The 20,062-nt window shown below is 35.1% G+C and overlaps 2 protein-coding genes across 3 annotated transcripts; one reads left to right on the forward strand and one right to left on the reverse strand.

Moving 5' to 3' along the window:
* Positions 1-14,261: 14,261 nt before the first annotated feature.
* LOC129242889 (coiled-coil domain-containing protein 13) lies at positions 14,262-16,573 on the reverse strand. The gene is made up of 4 exons (XM_054879792.1): positions 16,014-16,573; positions 15,070-15,942; positions 14,628-14,989; positions 14,262-14,564 (listed from the first exon to the last, which is right to left on the reverse strand). The coding sequence occupies exons 1-4, from the start codon at positions 16,500-16,502 to the stop codon at positions 14,366-14,368; spliced, it is 1,923 nt and encodes a 640-aa protein (XP_054735767.1). The 5' UTR covers positions 16,503-16,573; the 3' UTR covers positions 14,262-14,365.
* A 1,408-nt stretch (positions 16,574-17,981) lies between these two features.
* Positions 17,982-19,822, forward strand: LOC129242680 (coatomer subunit zeta-1). Of its 2 annotated transcripts, none has more exons than XM_054879466.1 (4): positions 17,982-18,061; positions 18,128-18,507; positions 18,601-18,691; positions 19,606-19,822. In XM_054879466.1, the coding sequence occupies exons 1-4, from the start codon at positions 18,044-18,046 to the stop codon at positions 19,651-19,653; spliced, it is 537 nt and encodes a 178-aa protein (XP_054735441.1). In that variant the 5' UTR covers positions 17,982-18,043; the 3' UTR covers positions 19,654-19,822. The 2 variants fall into 2 exon arrangements, with proteins under 2 accessions (XP_054735441.1, XP_054735443.1); XM_054879468.1 differs by lacking the exon at positions 19,606-19,822 and adding an exon at positions 19,387-19,491.
* Positions 19,823-20,062: the final 240 nt, after the last annotated feature.

Here is a 20,062-nt window from a genome sequence, read left to right on the forward strand (position 1 = left end):
CGGACATCGCACTTTTCCAAATTTACCTACTTACTAAAAAAAAAAATTCCTCCTATTCCATTCCACAACCCCAAAAACGTATGCTTCCCATCTTTACTCCCGCACAATAGTCTGCGCGTTATTTGCATAGGGGCTGCTAAACAAGCATTTAGCGAAGTCCTCAACCATCTGTGCGATCCTTCTGCCTGAAAAATGTGAGACATAGATGGCGCTCCAAGCAGTAAGAAGGCGTTATTCCTAAGCAACGACAGGTGTGCATTCCCACTACTTAGGACTGGTAGTGGCAGGCTAATCAGAACAGATTAACGAAACCAACGCAAGAGTCTTGTCGAGGCCCTATGCTCCCTAGAGGATTGAGCAAGGAAAAAAAATGAAATGGAAAGCGTTGCTGTTAGTTAACAAATGACGGTGCAGAATGGTTTTTATTACAATTTTGTTTGGAATAACTCCTATGAAAACCATCAAGGAAATTGAAAAAAGAAAATTAATATACCCTCTGATCAGTAAGTACCGGGAATATTTAATTTAAACGAACCGCGCACGTGGGAACCGGTCCATATTTTTTTCTTATGTTTGTAGGACTGTAAGACACACATCTGTCACTTTTTAGCGCCATCGGATCATTAGTGTCTGCCTGGCCGGCCAGAAATGTAGGTAAACAATTCTTGGATTTTGCATGATGATAACGCGCCATCGCACAGAGCCCAAATTGTACTGGATTATTTGACCAAACACAAAACACCAAGTAGACCACGTGTGACTTCTTTTTGTTTCCCAAGTTGAAGTTACCACTTCGTGAAAGGAGATTTCAGTCGATAGAGGAGATCAAAAAGAATGTGACGAAGGAACTGAAGGCCATCCCTTCGTCGGCCTACCAGGGGTGCATGGAGGACTGGGTTAAACGTTGGCCCATGTGTGTTGCTTCAGACGGGTCATATTTTGAAGGAGATAAAATAAATTTGTCTGAAATTTGACTCTGTTTTATTTTATTTAAACATTCCCGGTACTTTCAGATCATAGGGTATATATCTGTAATAATTTTGTCGTAATTCATCGTATGTCATTTTCCTTATGGAAAATTAAAAAAAAAATTAATCAATTAGTAAACTTCGCAATCAAATAAATTCTATAGCGTATAGCTGAATACAATTTACCTAACATGTTTCTCCGATTTGTAATTTCTTTTTCTGTTAATTCGGCGTTTTTGTAAATAAATATTTCTAAACTCAGCGAGTACAGCACATCTTCCAATAAAATCAGACTGCAGAGGCTGCACATTTTTGACACGTTCCGAATTTATTGGCATTTAATATAAGCAGGCAACAACGCGCTTTGAAAGTCATTGAGATATCTTCAATCCGCATTCCTGCTTTTATATAGGTTGAACCCTTTGCTAGGCCTAAGTATTTGTATGTGCGTGATGCACTTGCAAGTGCTTTTTCGTTATGTTCTCTGGCAAGTTTGGCCTTTAATTCTGTCAGAGACTGTATGCAAAGGCTGTGCTACCGCGTACTATTGCTGCATTCGTCGAAAGTTAATCCGCATCCTCAACCCATGTCATTTGGATGTTCATTGTTCATACTAGAAAATAATTTTTCGTATCACATACTACGGCAATTTATGCGGAAGTCTGCTTTCTTTTTATTCATATACAGTTTTAAAAATATTATAAATATTGTAAATAATATTTCATGCGAAGACCCAATGTAAAAAAGTGGCTTTCTCTAACTGCTGTTTCCAGCGAAATTGCATAGTTTGGCGTCAAGTCTGGTATCATTAGGATCCTTTTCACGAAGTATCTTTGCAGCTTGTCGACCTCATCCGTTAATGTATAACCACACACTTGGGCAGCATAAGATTGCATGGACCTATAGTAAGCTTGCAAAAGTTTTCATTTATTTTTTAGCGATATTGACGATTTAACAGAAAGTCCTTCCAGCTACAATTCATTCTTGCCTTGACTGCGTTGTTTCTGGCTTCCAAATGTATTCCGAATGTTATTTTCGGTGTAAGTATGGCACCCAAATAGAGATGTTCCGCCACAACCCTTATATCTTCGCCATTGTACCTCCACTTTTCCAACTGCGATATCCAGCTTCCTTTTCTGAAAATCATAATTTCCGATTTACTTGGATTAACTTCCATATTTCATTCGTTGCAATATTTTTCTAATCAATACTAACAGGAAATTATCGTCCTTATATTAATGTTTTCAACGATCAAAGCATTTCCCAAATAATCATGTGGGTTGCTCAGGTACAGCGTATATAAGAGTGGTGATAACAAGCATCCCTGCTTTGAACGAAAATTAATGTTCTACTAGACGTCTAGGGAAGTGTGGAACGCTAACCCAACATGGCTAAATGATGACTCACAAAAATGGTATACAAATGATTCCAAAACGCTCCAAGGAGTAGAAGCAGGAATAGTGGGGCCTAGAACACACAAATCCCTAACACTAAGTACAGATACCGCGGGTTTCCATGCGGTGGAAACCCATATCTAACAGAGGCTTCGAGAAAGTCAAAATGAAAATACTTTCAGACAGCCAATCGGTTCTCAAAGCCTTGAATAGCTTCACATTCTAGTCAAATGTGTTCATAGAGTGTAACAATGCACTCAACAAACTGGCCACACATAATCGGATCTCACTGATTTGGGTACTACGACATGAGGGCCACGAAGAAAACGAGAAGACAGATTTGTATGCTAAAAAAGGGGCAGAAGGGCTATTTATTGGACAACAAAAATAATATAAAACAGGTAACTACAAAATTAATCCAAACTAAAATCAGGGAACACTGGCACGGCACAAGCGGCCTTAATCACTCCAAAAATTGTTTGAACTTCAATGCCAACAGAGCAAAATCTGCTCTAATCCTACATAAAAAAAGGCCTCAGATTACTCTGTAGAGCATTTACTGGTTACTTTACCTGTAATAAACACTTTAACACAATAGGGTTATCTAGTACAAAATCATGCAAGTGCTGCTATGGAACTCTTAAGCACCAACTGCGAGGCATTAGGCCACAGGAGACACAGAATCTTGGGAGGAAGACCTACAATTTCTCCCTCCTAAGGAGCTGGTTCGATTCCTCAGTATACTAAATAATTATAATTAAGTAAGTAGGGGCGCACAATGGATCAATCTGGTCGCAGTGCATAAAGCCCTTAGCTTAACTCATACAACCATTACCATAATGATCTACAATGATCTACTACCCTAATGCCCTAACTGAAACTTTGAGGTCCTTTAAAAGAAATCCAGGCGTGATGTTGAAAAACTAAAACACAAATTTACTACCATTCAGCTATAATATCGCAAGTATAGCGATTTTCTCATGTGTGTAATCATTAAAATAATGTCGATGGAATAAAAAATAATTTAACCAAACACTGTGAAGCTAAATTAAAATGTCACTAATTGAAGTTTAACGTAGTAAATCAACATCTTGTAAAGCCGTTTGTATGCAATATTTTGATATTTTTATTTCTCATGATTCGCTTAACATAATTAAATTTTTTTATAATTTGAAATGATTTTCCGATTATTCCATTAATTTATGTATGTATTTGAATTTTGTTGTTTGGTTTTTTTTTTTTTTTACTTTATTTTTGTAATAGAAATGAAATTTAGAAAGAATAAAAATTGGAAAGACTTCGTTGCGAAACATTACAACATATCCGCTCAAGTAAAATCGGGTGATCGATGATACCATTAATCACACCGAAAATGGCCCTTTCTTTTACATTATTTGAAGTTATGCGACGTTTGAGAGGGAATGTGCGTAAGGAACGGTTCAATTTGTGGAAAGAAAACTCATAGATCTTGCACCATAATAACGCACCGTCTCACAAGGCTCATATTGTGAACAGTTTTTTACCAAAAATTCGACAAATATCATTGAACAATCTCCGTATTCATCGAATTAAGCAATTATTTTGCGTGTTATTGAACAATTCCCGGTACTTTTTTGACAGAATGTACAATTTTTATGTAGTTAATTATTTAAAAAGTCAAAATACAATATAACGATGTTCATAACGCTCATTTGCCGAAACGTCACCCAAAAATCTAATATACATAAGTATTCAGAAATGGTCACGAGCTATGTTATTTGAAAATATGATGCGTACAAAATTCAGTATGACATTAGGTGAAAATGTGTATTTACTCTTACTATGGAGGCATAGTAAATTGAGAACTTTGAACTCCTTTTTGACCAAATTCAAGTAAGTATATTAATATTTTTATTTTTTTTTTTGTGTTATGTCGGACATGCAAGAAAAAATTTCAACTGATTTGGAGGTATCACAGAGATTATTATTAGATTGTAAGGATTAATGCGTAAATATCGCAAACTATGGGATTTTAAGAAAATTATAATCCTAAACTATTTTTGAATAAGTTCGCCACCTATTTTTATATTGTTGAGAATTTTAAATTATTTAAAACAGTATGCGCATGAAAAGAACGGTCTTGTATATAGCCTCAACCAGAAATAAAGCAAAACTCGACCGCTCATATACTCAAAATAAATTAAATAAGGAAAAGTATGGGATACTCTGAAACTTCCATTCCATAATAAAATTATCTAAAGTAGAAGTTATGTTTATACATTTCTAACGTCATTTATTTTTATTTTATGTTATCATTTATTATCTTTTAAATTTGATATATATAATATATATTTATTTCACTATAACTTTGTAATTATTTATACTTTATTGAGTAATTTACGCTTTTTAGTTGCTACCCCGATTTCAAGGTGTGTTCCACAATTAACAAAACTTTCTAAAGGGAGAGAGGGACAACAAAAAATATCATTAAAATAGTCCCCTTCCGATAACCTTCAGGATCAAAGTTGGAAGATTTTATACTCGTAGACGTTGAAGCCATCAAAAATGATGAAATATATAGTGCGTGTCTTGAAGAATATCTGATCAGAAGTGTTTAGAATAGCATAAGTCGGTTTTTAAGGACGTCTATATTCGTATACAACAGTCAACTAAAATGCTTTCGTTTTATTTGGAAAACTAAATTGTGGCGAAAAAGTTAGCAATTAAAATGTTATTAAAAAAAATCGTCACAATTGAGGCCGATGACAGTTAAAGCAGTCAATTTTTGTGATTTCGTGTGGCAAAACAAGGCCCACACTAATCGATAGCCCCACAAGGGCCAGAGCCAATAATCGGAATCAGTTCCGCAAGAATCATGAATTGGTTCAGCGATTATGTATGCAATTTACATAAAGAGCGATGGTCCGGTCTAGAACGCTGCAGAACTGCAAAGTGTTTTGTGACAAGTCCGAACAAAAAACTGTCAAACTTTCTACTAAAACTTGGAAGGAAAGATGTTCGGTTGATGGTCGGTATTATTACAGGACACAACCCGTGGGGTCAGCATATGACCACCATTGGAATCATTGAGGACCCAGTGTGCCTGTCTTGCTTGGAGAAGGCGGATAGCACTGAGCACTTTCTCCATGACTGTCTTGCCTTTGCTAGAGGAAGACTACGAGTTTTGGGTTCCGATGTCGTAAGAATGAGTAATATTCGTTCTCTAAAACTGGAGGATATTTACAGATTTACCAAAGAATCTTGAAAATTCTCACAAGACTAACTACCTCCATCTCTGTCTCTGTCTCTATTCTTTCCTATCTCTTTCTCTGATACTTTTTTCCTTTCCCCCTTGACTATATACCCTCTTTCCAGAGCTCTAAATACAATGGGCTTTTTAGACTGAGTGTTTTAGAAGCCAACAAATCTCTTCGTGCTCCTTGGCTCGACCAACTCAAATTTCAATTTCAAATCGATAGCCTAACTTTAAAGTAAAGGTATTATAATTTTTTTTTTTTTTTATGCTCATATCAACAAATTAATATTGACTGCTTGTTCGATATGCTCTTTTTAATCGAAGACGCAAACATACTACGACTTCGGCTGAAAATTCGCTACTATTCGTACAAATGAAAAAATGTATTAGAACATAATTGAAAGTCCCACTAGAAATACTTATTTTTAAATCGTTCCGTTTGCTTGGGAACGCGCCTTGTAGAATTCTAAGCAGTATTTTTTCAATTAATACTTGTAAAAAATAAATTTTCTTATTTCACTCCACTACAAGTCACACATGCACGGGTATGTACTAGAAAAAATATACTTTACTAAGTAATATTATGAAAGGTCAACTATATCCATATATAATATTACAGCAATACAATCTTGAAACTTAACGCTTTTGGAAACGATACTATGAATGGCATATAAATTCACATAAAAAAAAATCTTTCAACAATATTTATGTATAATCTCTGATAACATATAAAATCGCAAAAAATTAGATATTAGAAAAGTGCAATTGGAGGCATCTTCATAAAATATTTTAAAACATGTGCTTGATATACGAAATATTGAGTGTAATGATTGAGCAAATTACATTAAATAAATGTAAAACAATTAAAAAATAAATAATATATGTTATTCAGTAAATCATTTTATAAATACAACAAAGTTCAATAAAACTTGCAGTGGATCTTTTATTTGTTTCCTCACATTCGAAATCAATATCCGGTAAGGTCTCTTTTTATGCGGATTATTTTAATGGGATTTTGAAGTTGTGCGATTTGTATTTCATCCAAAAATTTCTTGGACATACATATAGTCTTGTTTAGTAAGCCCGCGTATAGGCAGTGAAACGCTCAAAGCTCACACCATTTGATCCATTGAATATATGTAAGTAATAAAACAAATCAAACATCGACACTCTCTGATGATATAACTACTCTGGCACATGAAATTGGTGGAGATGGTATAGATGATGATATAGATGAATTGCTTGTGGATGATGTCTTCAGTCACAATGATATTATTAATCTAACTTTAGATGTCATCGAAGATCTATAGGGTGATAATGATGAGGAAGAAAAACCAATCCTCCTCACTGCAAAATTAATTCGAGAAGGTCTTCAACTTTACAGTAAATTAGAAACTCATCAGTATCCAGGTATGCAGTGCTGCAGCTCACGTTGGAATTTAAAGGCTGGTTCAGAATTGGGGGCATTAATAAGAAAACAAATTTTCTTACAACGTGAGCTGCAGAAATGCATATCTTGGATATCTTGAACTACATAAAAAATTAGTAGAATCGTCATGACAGAGTTTAATTACCGATTACATTATCAAACAAGAAAGACGTACACAGAACGAGAATGAAGTTTGTGAAAATACATTGCCTTTACTGCAAATATCTATGGCAGAGACAGTCTCCTCTGATGATGAAAGTGATTTGGAACCACTCCGCAAACGGTGCAAACTATTATCAGATAGCGATAGTGGTTCGAAATAAGAAATTCAAAGGATAAGATAGAGAATGGTAGAGGTAAGATTTTGCTTGATTTTTGTAATGATTTCGGATTAATTGTTTTAAATGGTAGAACAAAAGGGGATCTCGAAGAAAACTTCACTTTCCTTCTGTCGAGTGGGACAATCGACAATAGATAGATTGCTGCATAGTCAACAAAAATGTGTTACAACGCTTAATTTTGAACTTTAAAATCAACTTTAGAAGTTGATCGGACCATTTGCCAATTGAATTGAAGTTGGGTGGAAGAGCCAGCAAAATGTCTAAATGTAGCTTATGGCCAAAGTTGAATTGGAATATCCAAAAAAAGGAGTAGTATCAAGGAAATTTAAATAAGAATTAGGAATTATAAGTAGAGTAAAAGAAGTTAATATTCAAGATCTTCAAGAAGCAATAGAACAGTCGTAGATAAGGAGCCAAAAGAAATCAAAAAGGTTAGCCAAGAATGAGTGGTTTAACAAAGAATGTGAAGAAGCAAGAATCTCGTCATTTCAAAGCTTAAGTGTCATTCGAGAAAGATATAATGAAACAAATAAATTGTTGTACTTAAAAGCAAATAAATATTTTAAAGAAGTATGTAAAAGGAATAGAGAAGAATGGTATGACAGGCTTATAGAAAATATCAACAACATTAAAGATAGCGCTAGCTGGTAGAAATTCGTTAAGAAGATAAAGGGTGAAGCTTTGGAAATAAGTCGCACCATATCAACGCATGAATTTAAGGCTTATATTGAAAATCTGAGCCCCACTGCTAATGACAAGGAAATTTTTTATGCACATAACTTCCACGCTGATGATCTGCTTGAGGCAGTTTTTTCACCAGACGAAGTTAGATCTGTGCTAAACAAAGTTAAATTAAACAAAGCTCCAGGGACTGATAGAATTCCTTACGAGATAGAATTCCTTAAAAAATGCCCCCGATACCTTCATTATGGCTATGACAAGTGCTTACACAAATCTTTACGAAAAATGTAAAGTAGACGAGGTTTTTAGAACCAGCGTAGTTTTTCCCATATCCAAAAAAAGGAATCCTGCCCTAGTAGGAAACTACAAAGGAATTTCATTTATGAACTGCATTGCTAAAGTTATGATGGGCATAATTAACGAAAGAATAACCTCTTGAACTGAAAGGAACAGTATTTTAATGGTGTATCAAGCAGGCTTCAGACAGAATTAGTCCACAGTCGACAATATATTCAATTTAGCTGCTATTGTCCATTTAAAATTCAAAGAAAAGAAGAAAGTTTACGCGCATTTTGTCAACTTTAAAGCGGCGTTTGATAGAGTATCAAGAAACGCCTTGATATATAAACTGCACCATATTGGTCTTGCAACGAAACTAAAGAAGTTCATAGAGAATATATATAGCGTTACAAAGGCAGTTGCATGGAATGGCTCAAGAGATTTCAGTTACATTCAAAACAAACTCAAGCGTCAAACAAGGACGATTATTGTCGCCATACTATTTGCTCTTTACATAAACGACTTACATGAAAGCTTAGAAGAAGGTTTAACCCTTTGGGGACGGAGCCGCTCGACTAGCGAGCGTCGCTGAGGACGAGAGGTATTGGAGTGCGCAGTAAAGAAAATAAGTACGTTGAATGTTATAAAAACTAAGGCTTTATTTAACACAAGAAAACTTTTCATAAAATAAAAAATTATAAACAAACAAATTAAAAAAATACAATACACATTAGGGCGGGTCGATTTAAAAATCGCTCATTGCTCTGTGAAAACCGTATTCTAGGGATCAAAATAAGAAACTTTGCCGAAGGAACCATACCTCTAAAACGAATTCTGATGTCCCCCAATTTAAAAATATCACCATTTTTGGCCTTTACATGAAAAAATCAGCTAAATGGTTATGTTTTTCTTTATTTTTATTTATTTATTGTATAATAATATTTATTATTTATTTATAATAATATCTATTTTTTCTCTTAAGAAATTTATTTAGTCGGAACATATGTAAATGAAAAAATTAATTTAAGTGAGTTATAGAAAAGAAACTAAAAAGTTCGACCCAAATTGGGGGACATCAGAATTCGTTTTAGAGGTATGGTTGCTTCGGCAAAGTTTCTTATTTTGATCCCTAGAATACGGTTTTCACAGAGCAATGGGCGATTTTTTTGCCTCCCCACAAAAGACACTAAAAGTTCGACCCAAATTGGGGGACATCAGAATTCGTTTTAGAGGTATGGTTCCTTCGGCAAAGTTTCTTATTTTGATCCCTAGAATATGATTTTCACAGAGCAATGGGCGATTTTTTTGCCTCCCCACAAAAGACACTAAAAGTTCGACCCAAATTGGGGGACATCAGAATTCGTTTTAGAGGTATGGTTCCTTCGGCAAAGTTTCTTATTTTGATCCCTAGAATATGATTTTCACAGAGCAATGGGCGATTTTTTTGCCTCCCCACAAAAGACACTAAAAGTTCGACCCAAATTGGGGGGCATGAGAATTCGTTTTAGAGGTATGATTCCTTCGGCAAAATTTCTTATTTTGATCCCTAGAATATGATTTTCACAGAGCAATGGGCAATTTTTTTGCCTCCCCACAAATCGACCCGGCCTAATACACATATACATTTTATATTCCGGCATTGTATGGTATCGTTCAAATTGACGAAGTAATACCATCATCTTCCGTCTTATCTGATTCAAAGAAATATTCGTCAGAACTGTCACTATCTGACGTATCATCTCTAGATCGCATAGCCATCGTGCGTACGATAAAATATAAAATATATAAAAAACCTGCTGGTTCCTCTGGCAGTGACCCTAAGAGACTGAATCGAAGAACTGAAATTCGTTCTGACACTACCGTAGTCTCACATCGTAAGTTTACATTATAAGGAAAATAAGACTTAATCGCTAATGACCCCTAATGTCTTTGAATGAAAACGTGATTCCTTTACTATACCTATGCGTATCTTATCGCTCAGAACGACAGACGTCGCGAGCCTTACAGCTACGAACTACATAATTTGGGCGGCTAAATGCCGATACGCATCGTCAACGGTAAAACGGTTTGGGCGGCTATATGCCGACACTCGTCCCCAAAGTGTTAAACATAAAAGAAAAAAAATGTCATGCTTCTAATGTATGCGGATGATATCATTTTGTTCGTATCATTCGGATCACCCAAGAAAACTGCAAGAGATAATTAATGACCTTGAAAGTTACAGCAATCTATGCAACCTTGAAGTAAACTGCTCAAAGACACAAATAATGGTGTTCAGAAAAAAAGGAAACTCAGTAAAGAGGAGAAGTGCAAGCAAGGTAACGCCGCATGAGCAAGGTAACGCCGAATTTTTTGGTGCGTGCAGCCGGCTACATCGAATTATAAGACGTTATCACGTCAAAAAGTATGACTTAGAACCAAGTATGTGGATAAAAAGGGCTGGACGTGACATGGTAATTTTAAATAACAACAGATTTGACACAGAAAATAAAACTTGAGCTTGAAAACATAACACATTTCCTGGCGCGCTGTCCAATATTAAGAGAATATAGAAAAGTCTTTTTCGGAAAATTCACCTTAAATGACTCACAACTGATTGAGATTCTCAATGGAAAATGATCATTAGGATAAACTTTTGCGTTTTGTTAAATACGCCTTTAGATACAGAGATTATTTAATAAAAGAGTTTAAGTGGTTTTAAAAACCGTAAACCTAATAATTGTTTTGCACGAAAAATAAATCGACAGACGGCTCATATCATTGTCGTTAACTTATTGTAAATACTTTTTTTCTTAATATTACAATAAGTAAATTTCATACTTTGTATATTTTACTATTATTTGCAATAAGTACTACTACTACTACTACTAATCAAAAATGTAAAACTAAAAATGTTAAAAAAAAATGAATTAAGTTTGAGTTAACTAAAACTCTGACAAGTTTACTTTAAGCTTTTATGTTAATTTCTTTCAGACATTCGAAGTAATTTATTAAGCATTTCATTCATTCTTTTAATTTCTGCAAACTTTTTTATGCGGTTTTAAGTTAGTTTTAAGTTGTTTCGGTTTTATGCGATTTTAGAAAATTACGGAACGTATCCCTCCTTTTTCAAGACAAGTAAAATCTTTTTTAAGGGGACAGATACCTGTAAACGGCCATATTTTCCCTGATTTCCATTAAAATTATCTAAAATGAAGAAGTCAATATATATTTTTCAAAATTGGCATACAGTTTATTTATACCTTAAAATAATATACAACTTTTTTTATTATTATTTTTTTTATTATTTTAATCATTTAAAATGGCGGATGTATACTCAATTCTTCCAGGAAGGTCGCAGCGGGTCTTCTCAATCGGCGGGCATTGTAGCATCGGCGTCAGTGACCTGAATACAAACAACCAAAAATGTTGTTTGTTTATTAATGTCATAATTTCTATATGAATTAAAAACAAATGAAAAAAAAGAAAAACTTTTCGAGTTATCGTATACGCCAATTAGAAAAATATAGTTTTGAGAAAAACGCGTCTAAAGTTTGAAAACATAACTATACCTCTCCCAGCGCTCGATGCAAAGAATAGAGTCGTCACGGTTGACGATCTATAATAAATATGAGAAATACTTAAATTTACGTTCTAAAAATTTTTTGACATATTCTAAAAGGATTATATTAACATTTTATGAAAAAAAAATTTTTTTTCGAAATTTTACAGGTATCTATCCGCTTAATGCGAATTTTTTATATGAGCTTTTCTGTTGAACGTATACATCGCATAAAACGAGATCTTAGAGTACTTAGTCTTGCCATAAATTCACAAATTCTGTGACAAATTTTACAATGCATACGGCGAGAACGAATTCACAGAAAAGATTGTTAACAACGGAGTGGGGAGCTAAGGAAAATCGCATTCCAGTGATTGCATTCATGTGGTAAAGTGCAAGTGAGATTTTCGAATTGCTGAAAAAACCTAATATTTCGAGAATTTTTATTTACTGCACTCAATCGTTTTTCCCAAACGTCTGAAGTGACAGACAGACAAAGAAGTGATCGTCCTCGCGTGCTTCGAACCAGTGCAGCCATAAAAGCCGTTCGGAAAAGAATTCGCAAAAATCCCCTTAGAAAGCAGAAAATCATGTCGAGGGAAATGAATATATCGACTAGATTAATGTCAAGACTAATTACAGGCAATTAGGCTCGACAAATGCAAGCAGCTTCTTTGGTGGCCCGCAGTCAACAGCTATGGAATTTTTTTCACAGATGAAAAAATGTTCATTCACTGTTGAAGAAGTATTTAATAAGCAAAACGACAAAACTTGTACTAAAACTTCTCAAGACGCAAAGACTGTTGCTCCAAGGGTTCAGCGTGGCTTCCATCCAGCCTCCGTAATGGATTGATAGGGAGTGCCTTGTAAAGTCGTTGCTTCTCTTCATGGTGACCATTTCGAATAGAAATTTACATTTTTTTAATATTTACATGATTAAATAAAACTAACTTCATTAAAAAGTATTATAATTTCATATCTACGTATAAAGAACTTAACTTGTAACAGAACTTATAGCATGACTAGGTACATACCTATATCCCCGAAAATGATGTACAGCATATTTGTTTCCATGAATATCATTGCGAAGGGTTTTCCAAAAAAAGGTGTTATTTTGATATTCAAAGAAAAATGCTATTTTTTAATATAAATGATCGGATATTTATTTCATTATAAAGAGGAAGGTATGCCGTTAATAGTGGAAAATAACATCAGGCAAATGACCTCCACGACCACGCTTACAGGATGAAATTTTCCATACCCGAATTGAAAAGTGGCTGCCCTATGTCCTCGATAGCCTCACGAGTTCCATCTTTGAGATCTTGAATCGACCCTGGGCTGTTGGCGTAGACCTTCTCTTTCACGGCCCCAATGAAAAAAGTCAGAAGGAGTTAAATCACAAGATCTCGGTGGCTAATTGTGATCACCTCTTCGGGAGATAACACAGTGCGGAAACTTTTCCCGTAAAGGATCAATGGTTTCGTTGCTTGTGTGGCACGTAACGCCGTCCTGTTGAAAATAAACGTTGTCCAGATCAATACCATCCAATTCCGGCCATAAATCCGGCGTTAATTATCTCTCGATAACGATAGATAACACCTGTTATTGGAAAACCCTTTATATGTACGAGGGTCGTTTGCATAGACCGTGCGAAAAATAATTAATTAATCTTAATTTGTTTCGGGGAGAACCTTTTTTTATTTTCTGACATAGTTTCCTATTTGGCTTATACACTTCGTCCAACGCTGTTCTAGTTTGTTGAAGCCTTCCGAATAATAATATTTGTCCAAATCTCAAAAATAGCCACTCGTTTCTGCAATCACCTCCTTGTTTGAATAAAATCTTTTCCCGCCAGCCATTCGACGGGAAGAGGAATCCAACAGAACTAATTCTTGGGAATAGAAGCGATGTGAAACGAGTTGGAACCCTATTCCCCATTAATTTGGCAACCACAACTGTTGGGGTGTGAACAGGTTGTATTGATGAAAATGAAAAATCACTCGACTTTCTCGATTCAAACGAATGTCCAACACAAAGAAACAGACCGATCTGGCTGAAACTTGTTATATGTTCTTTCCAGAGACACTACTAGCTAACCTCGATGCGCCAGTAGTGTCATCTCCAACGACCCTCATATTTAGTACAGAAATGTTGTTACCTTGCGGTTGCTGAATGTATGACTCAGTAAGTGGTTATTTTAACGCATTCCAAAACATTATTTTTTTCTGACAAATTAAAAAGATTTTCTCTCGCATTATAACAAAGAAATTTACCTGGTAAACTGTTTATATTAGTTAGGAAACTGATTTCAATTCAACATAAATTTTGTATGCTCTTAATCAAAATTTTAAACGACAATATCGGCACTACATATTTAAGAAAAGCTATTCATCTTACGACTCTCATCCATATATTCACGCCCATACATCTCAATTCCGAATATTTTTGAATGCTAGCACCAAACAAAAATTTCATATTTCAAGTTTATGAATGCTCGCTAAGCCCGTCCCGATCCCTCAGTATTGATCTGCACTGACAACGTAGTATTACTCCGATTGCCCAATATTGTCTCCAACACAACACTTTTGGAACTGCTTATTATATCCGCAAAAGCGCGTGCATCGTTTTCTTTTTCTTCCTGCAAATGCATCACTTTCTCCGTTAAGTATGTTAGCTTCTCTTTGGCATATTCGAGTCTAATGGTTGAGAAACAGCTAAGTTTATTTAAAGCTCTATTATTTTGTCGTTTGATTTCTTACTCATGTCTCATTTGGTAAATTTGTGCTGGTGTCATATCGTCGCCCTCCGTATTCGATAAGTTACTCAGCGAAGTATTCTCAAAAACGAAGGTGCCTATCGACGATACCGAACTCATACTGTTCACATAGTCGGCAATGCGTTGCGTGCGTTTCTTGCGCTCTGAATGTATTTCGACTTCCTTCTCAAGCTCCCGGATACGCGATTCCAAACGTGAAATTCGCACTTTCTGTTTGGCCACCTGATCATGAAGCGCTTCGTTCTTGACACGATCCTGTTCACTACGCGTAACTAGTATTTTATTATGTTTCAGTAGTTCATTTTTTTCAGCTTCCAATGAATCGAGTATAGTGATGAATTCTTCCTGAAATATTAAACAGATTATAACAACTTTAATTCCGTAAATGAATCTACATAATAAGTTTTTTTTTTTCGCTATCCCACCTTGCGCAGCTCACGACATGAAAAAAGAAAATCGCCTGCTAAAGCTTTCAGATCAGTTTCCAAATGCGCTATGTTCTGATTCAACTCATCAATATGTGTATCTTTGTTTTGTATTAAGTTTTCCATATTTTCCAGCTTCAAGCGAATTTCCTCCTCTCGAAACTCTCCCTCCTTATGTATTCGCTTCAAATCGTTTAATTGCCGTGTCATCTCTTCCAAACGATTTTCGTAGTGGTAACGTTGCACATTCATCTTTTCATTCATATTCGTTAAATTCAAGCCATTGTAATCTGTTTGTACCTCCAGCGTATTCGCCTTGATCTTAAACCTCAGCACATCTTCGTTGAGTGTTTTGTTACGCACCTTCAGCGCCAAGACTTTACCACGTTGCTCTTCCAGTTGTGCTTTTAGAGTGGCAATTTCTTTTTCGAGACCTTCAACTTTAGCGCGATGCAATATTTCAGTTTTTCGTACGACTGTGTTGTAGCGATCAAACGAGGTGGTACTCGCATTCAGTGTCTCCCTGGCTTCCTCATGGCTTAGCGAACGATCACCAGAACTCTTTGTGGTTGTGCCATCATTGCCAAAGGCAATGGGTCGACCATCAATGGTATGCCTATCTACCATGTCCAGGCGCTCTTTTAATTCATGAACTTTCTGCTGTAGATGCAAGATTTGTTGTGCGCGGCCACGCCAGTTGAAGTTCTGTGCCTGTGAGTTCAGTGTAGTCAAATTAAAATGCTCACCGATTTCCTGTTGCAGACATTTTTGTGCAAGCTTGAGCTGATTTTGTAATTCGGTATTTTTATTTCGCGTTTCAAATAATTTCTGCTGTACAGTACTTAATTTGGCGCGCAGCTCATCTGATGGGTCCTGGGCAATGAAAAAAAACAACAAAAGGAACTTATCACTACATACCTTTGGAAATTTCGAAAACGTCAAACCTTGTGAGTTTCGGCAACTCCATTGCGCAGCCTATCTTCGGCATGCTTTAGTTCGCGTTCCAATTTTTTAATTTGCACATCTTTTTTGCTAACTTGATTTTTAGTAGTTTCCAGCTCAGCACGAAGTACGCGATTCTTTTTACTTAACTCCAATAACTTCGAGCTTGCTATAGACGAATTGCAACGCAACTCGTCAATGGGCACTGAGTTTAGCACTTCATTTAGACACTGTATTGAACGTTTTAAATCGGAGATTTCTGCATTTTTCGCAGTAATGGAATTGCTCAAATTTTGGTTCTCTTCGGAAACCTCAATCAATTTTTGTTTCAGCGGAACTTTAGGGGCTTTTTTAGCTCTCCCATCCCTAGCTGGATCATCCTTACTTGTGCCAATATCTTCAATGATTTTCGCCAATTTTTCTTTGCTGCGGCGCTTAGCCTGCGGTGTCTCAGTGACTGTAGCCTGATCCACCTTCTGTATAATATCCATTTAGTATAAAAATATATAACTATTTATGCAAATATATTATGTTATTTTATTATGAAAGATAGACGCATACATAAGTGGCTGCGAGGAAAAAAAAATTGTCTTAATCAAAAATTCCAAATGTCTGTCAGGCTATATTGTGAATGCTTTATTCACTGTTAGATAAGCTGGAATGTCAGCGTTGGCGGTATGTATTTAGCGAACCTCGTATAATCAACGTATTTACTTTCCCAAGAGAGTCTGGTCTACATTTTTGAATTATCCGAATTTATATCCGTCCCAGGACTCTCACATCAGAATCATTTCCCTCAGTTTTGCAATTTCACCTCTTTCATATGTAGATAAATAATTTTTCGACACCGGCTTCAGATTGCTTCAAACAACTTAAACAGATTTAATGCTCTAATGACTTTACCAGAGAACATCTAAATCGGTGATGTGTAATAACGCCATACACAAGAAAGCCTAATAGTTTTCTTTCACTTTGCGATTGGATATAAAACCACGATTTCGATAAAGCCTTAGTCCTAACTGGAAATGGAAATAAAATCATTATCAGATAACTTTTAAGAAAGAGAACCCCCAATTACGGATAGACGTACGTACTGTCAATAAATATCTAAACGCAACGAAGAGACCGTTAATTCAATGTATTTATGAACGTTCTCTGCTAAGAGTTGTATTCATATATACAGGGTTGGCCATATTAAACTGACCCATGTGATTATTAAAAAAATATGGAAAAAGAAACATTTTTTTGTGTTTCATTGTGAAAAACATTTAATTTAGTTCAAGGAGATTCGTTTACATCACTTTTTGAATATGATATCGCGCAAGTGGTCGCCCTTAGCTCGTATAGCGTAATGTGCCCGTTTTTCGGCGTTTTCCATAGTTTTGGCCAGCGTCTCGGCCGATATGGCGGCTATTTCCCGTCGGATATTGGCCTTAAGTGCGCCTAGTGTCTTTGGCTTGTTGACGTAAACCTTAGATTTCAAATTACAGTAAAAAGTTATAGGGTTACTCAATGGGTCAGTTTAATATGGCCAACCCTGTATAGTAGTTATGTGCATACAACAGCAACGAAAGCCGGAAATTATTAAACTCAAACGTACTCGTTAATTCACAATTAACTTCCCTGTAATTTAAAATGAATGTAGTTTCCTCAGTTATGAGTTGTGAGTCAATTGTGAATGATGGCAATTTTAAATTATGCTCTGCTCTAATATATTAGCAATAGATGGCGCTGTGAGTAATGTCTTTGGAGACTTTTTCGTACACACTAAATTCCTGTATTACCAGGTAATACTATAACCAAATAATTTCATCCGTTTGCAGGCAAGTTTACCTTTCTTTACGGAAATTTTTTATTTATTACTTTTAGTAAATATACGGTATCTGTACAATGATGCACAATTAATAAAATTTGGTCTAATGCATGTAATACATTTTCCTCTCCTTTTCATTACTTTGCAACCCTATAAGCGGTTGACGTGTAATATAAACTGTCAAATATCAGACGGTCAACAGCAAATAATCAACCGAAAATGGATGGATTTATGATGGTAAATTACTATAAAAAATAAATAAATTATATGTGAAAATGTTTAATAAATCTACTTCATTGCTAGGAGCCCACATTGAACATCATCAAAGGCATGTGCATCATGGACAATGATGGCAACCGTATATTGGCTAAGTACTATGACAAGAATGTGTTGCCCACAGTGAAGGAGCAAAAGGCTTTTGAAAAGAATTTATTCAGCAAAACACATCGCTCCAATACAGAGATTATTATGTTGGATGGCCTTACCTGCGTCTACAAGAGTAATGTCGATCTGTTTTTCTATGTAATGGGCAGCGCCTACGAGAATGAATTGATACTGTTGTCGGTGTTGAACTGCTTGTATGACACGATAAGTTTGATATTGAAGAAGAATGTAGAAAAGCGTTTAGTTTTGGATAATTTGGAAATTATTATGCTGGCTTTCGATGAGATCTGTGATGGCGGGTATGTGGCAGAAGTGCGAAACCCTTTCTAATAGTTAATTAATTAAGTTATAGCAATTTGTTGTTATTATAAATATGCTTTTTATGCTCGCAGAGTTATACTAGATGCCGATCCAGCCTCAGTGGTAAAACGTGTTGATTTGCGCAACGAAGACATTCCCATTGCCGAGCAGACCGTCGCGCAGGTAACTAATAAAATCAATGGACTATTTTGGTAGTCCGTCGCAATTATCGTATTGGTGCATCGTTGTTATTAAACAATACGCTCGATTATCTTTTACATATACTTATTTTAACTTCCTACACATTTGATTATTTTTGGTAAATTTAGTTTAAAAATAATCTCATATTTTCGTAATTCGTTTATACTTTTTTTGATTTGCGAAATTACATTATTTATAGCAATAAAAATTATGAATACAATACAGTAATTGCTTGCAGACGTAAGAAGTGCCTGTGTAAGAATGCCAAGCGCCCAAGTAGAAAAAGCCTTAGTAAAGTAAAAAAAGGTTCAAAGTGATAAAACATAGCTATTTGCATAAAGTTGTAAAGTTTATATAACGTATAAAAGCATGTTACGCATGTACTTCAATTGTGTAACCCATTAGATAGCTAAGGAAAAAGTTTGAGAATAAAAAATTGCAGAACGCAGAACGTGACAAACTCGTTTATATTTTCTTCGAATAATGCTTGGTCGTATATACGTACATACTTGATTTATTTATTTTTGTACAAAATAATTTTTTACGCATAAATGGAATTTTATTCATAACGTCGCTTGAAGATTACTTTCCAATAATACATATATGTATTACTGTATTTTAAAATTAATTTATTTACTATTTTTACCATTTTTCTTTACAAAATCTACACAAAAAAGCTGCTAAAGCGGAAACATTTTATTGCAATTTAGAAGTGCTTTTATATCCTTCTTAATATTGTTATATTATACCAATATAAAATAAATACGAAAAAGTCGAAGAAATTTTTATTTTATTTATGTAACACACAAGTACACAACTAAGTTCTTCCATAAGTTTGATAAGTCATTTGTAACCCTTTTTTAATTATTATCTACAAGAATCTCTTACATTTGCAGGTGCTACAGTCTGCGCGCGAACAATTCAAGTGGTCCATACTTAAGTGAACAATATGTAGATAAATCTGAATGTGCAGAGGAGACACAAAGAAAAAACAAGTTTTTTAAACTATACACAACTTTTCTAAAAGCGGAATACATTCGATTTTTATTGTTATTATAATATAATTTACTACCATATACAAATAATATATAGCAAAATATGCCAACATATAAATACTGTACAAATTGTGGAAGCACTTTCCTCGCATGCAATTCATTAGAGTTACGAAGATGTCTAACTACTCATGACAATCATCTGAATATCATCGTATATGCATAACTCTCTAAAACAAAATCCCTCAATGGAAAAATTCTGCTAAATATTTTGTTTTGCTGTACATATATTGCAAGATCAGCTTATTATCCGGCAGAGCAAAGGTAATAGAATTCATAAGTCACTCGGTATAAACTTTTA

This window comes from Anastrepha obliqua, chromosome 3, assembly GCF_027943255.1.
Source record: "Anastrepha obliqua isolate idAnaObli1 chromosome 3, idAnaObli1_1.0, whole genome shotgun sequence".
NCBI lineage: Eukaryota > Metazoa > Arthropoda > Insecta > Diptera > Tephritidae > Anastrepha > Anastrepha obliqua.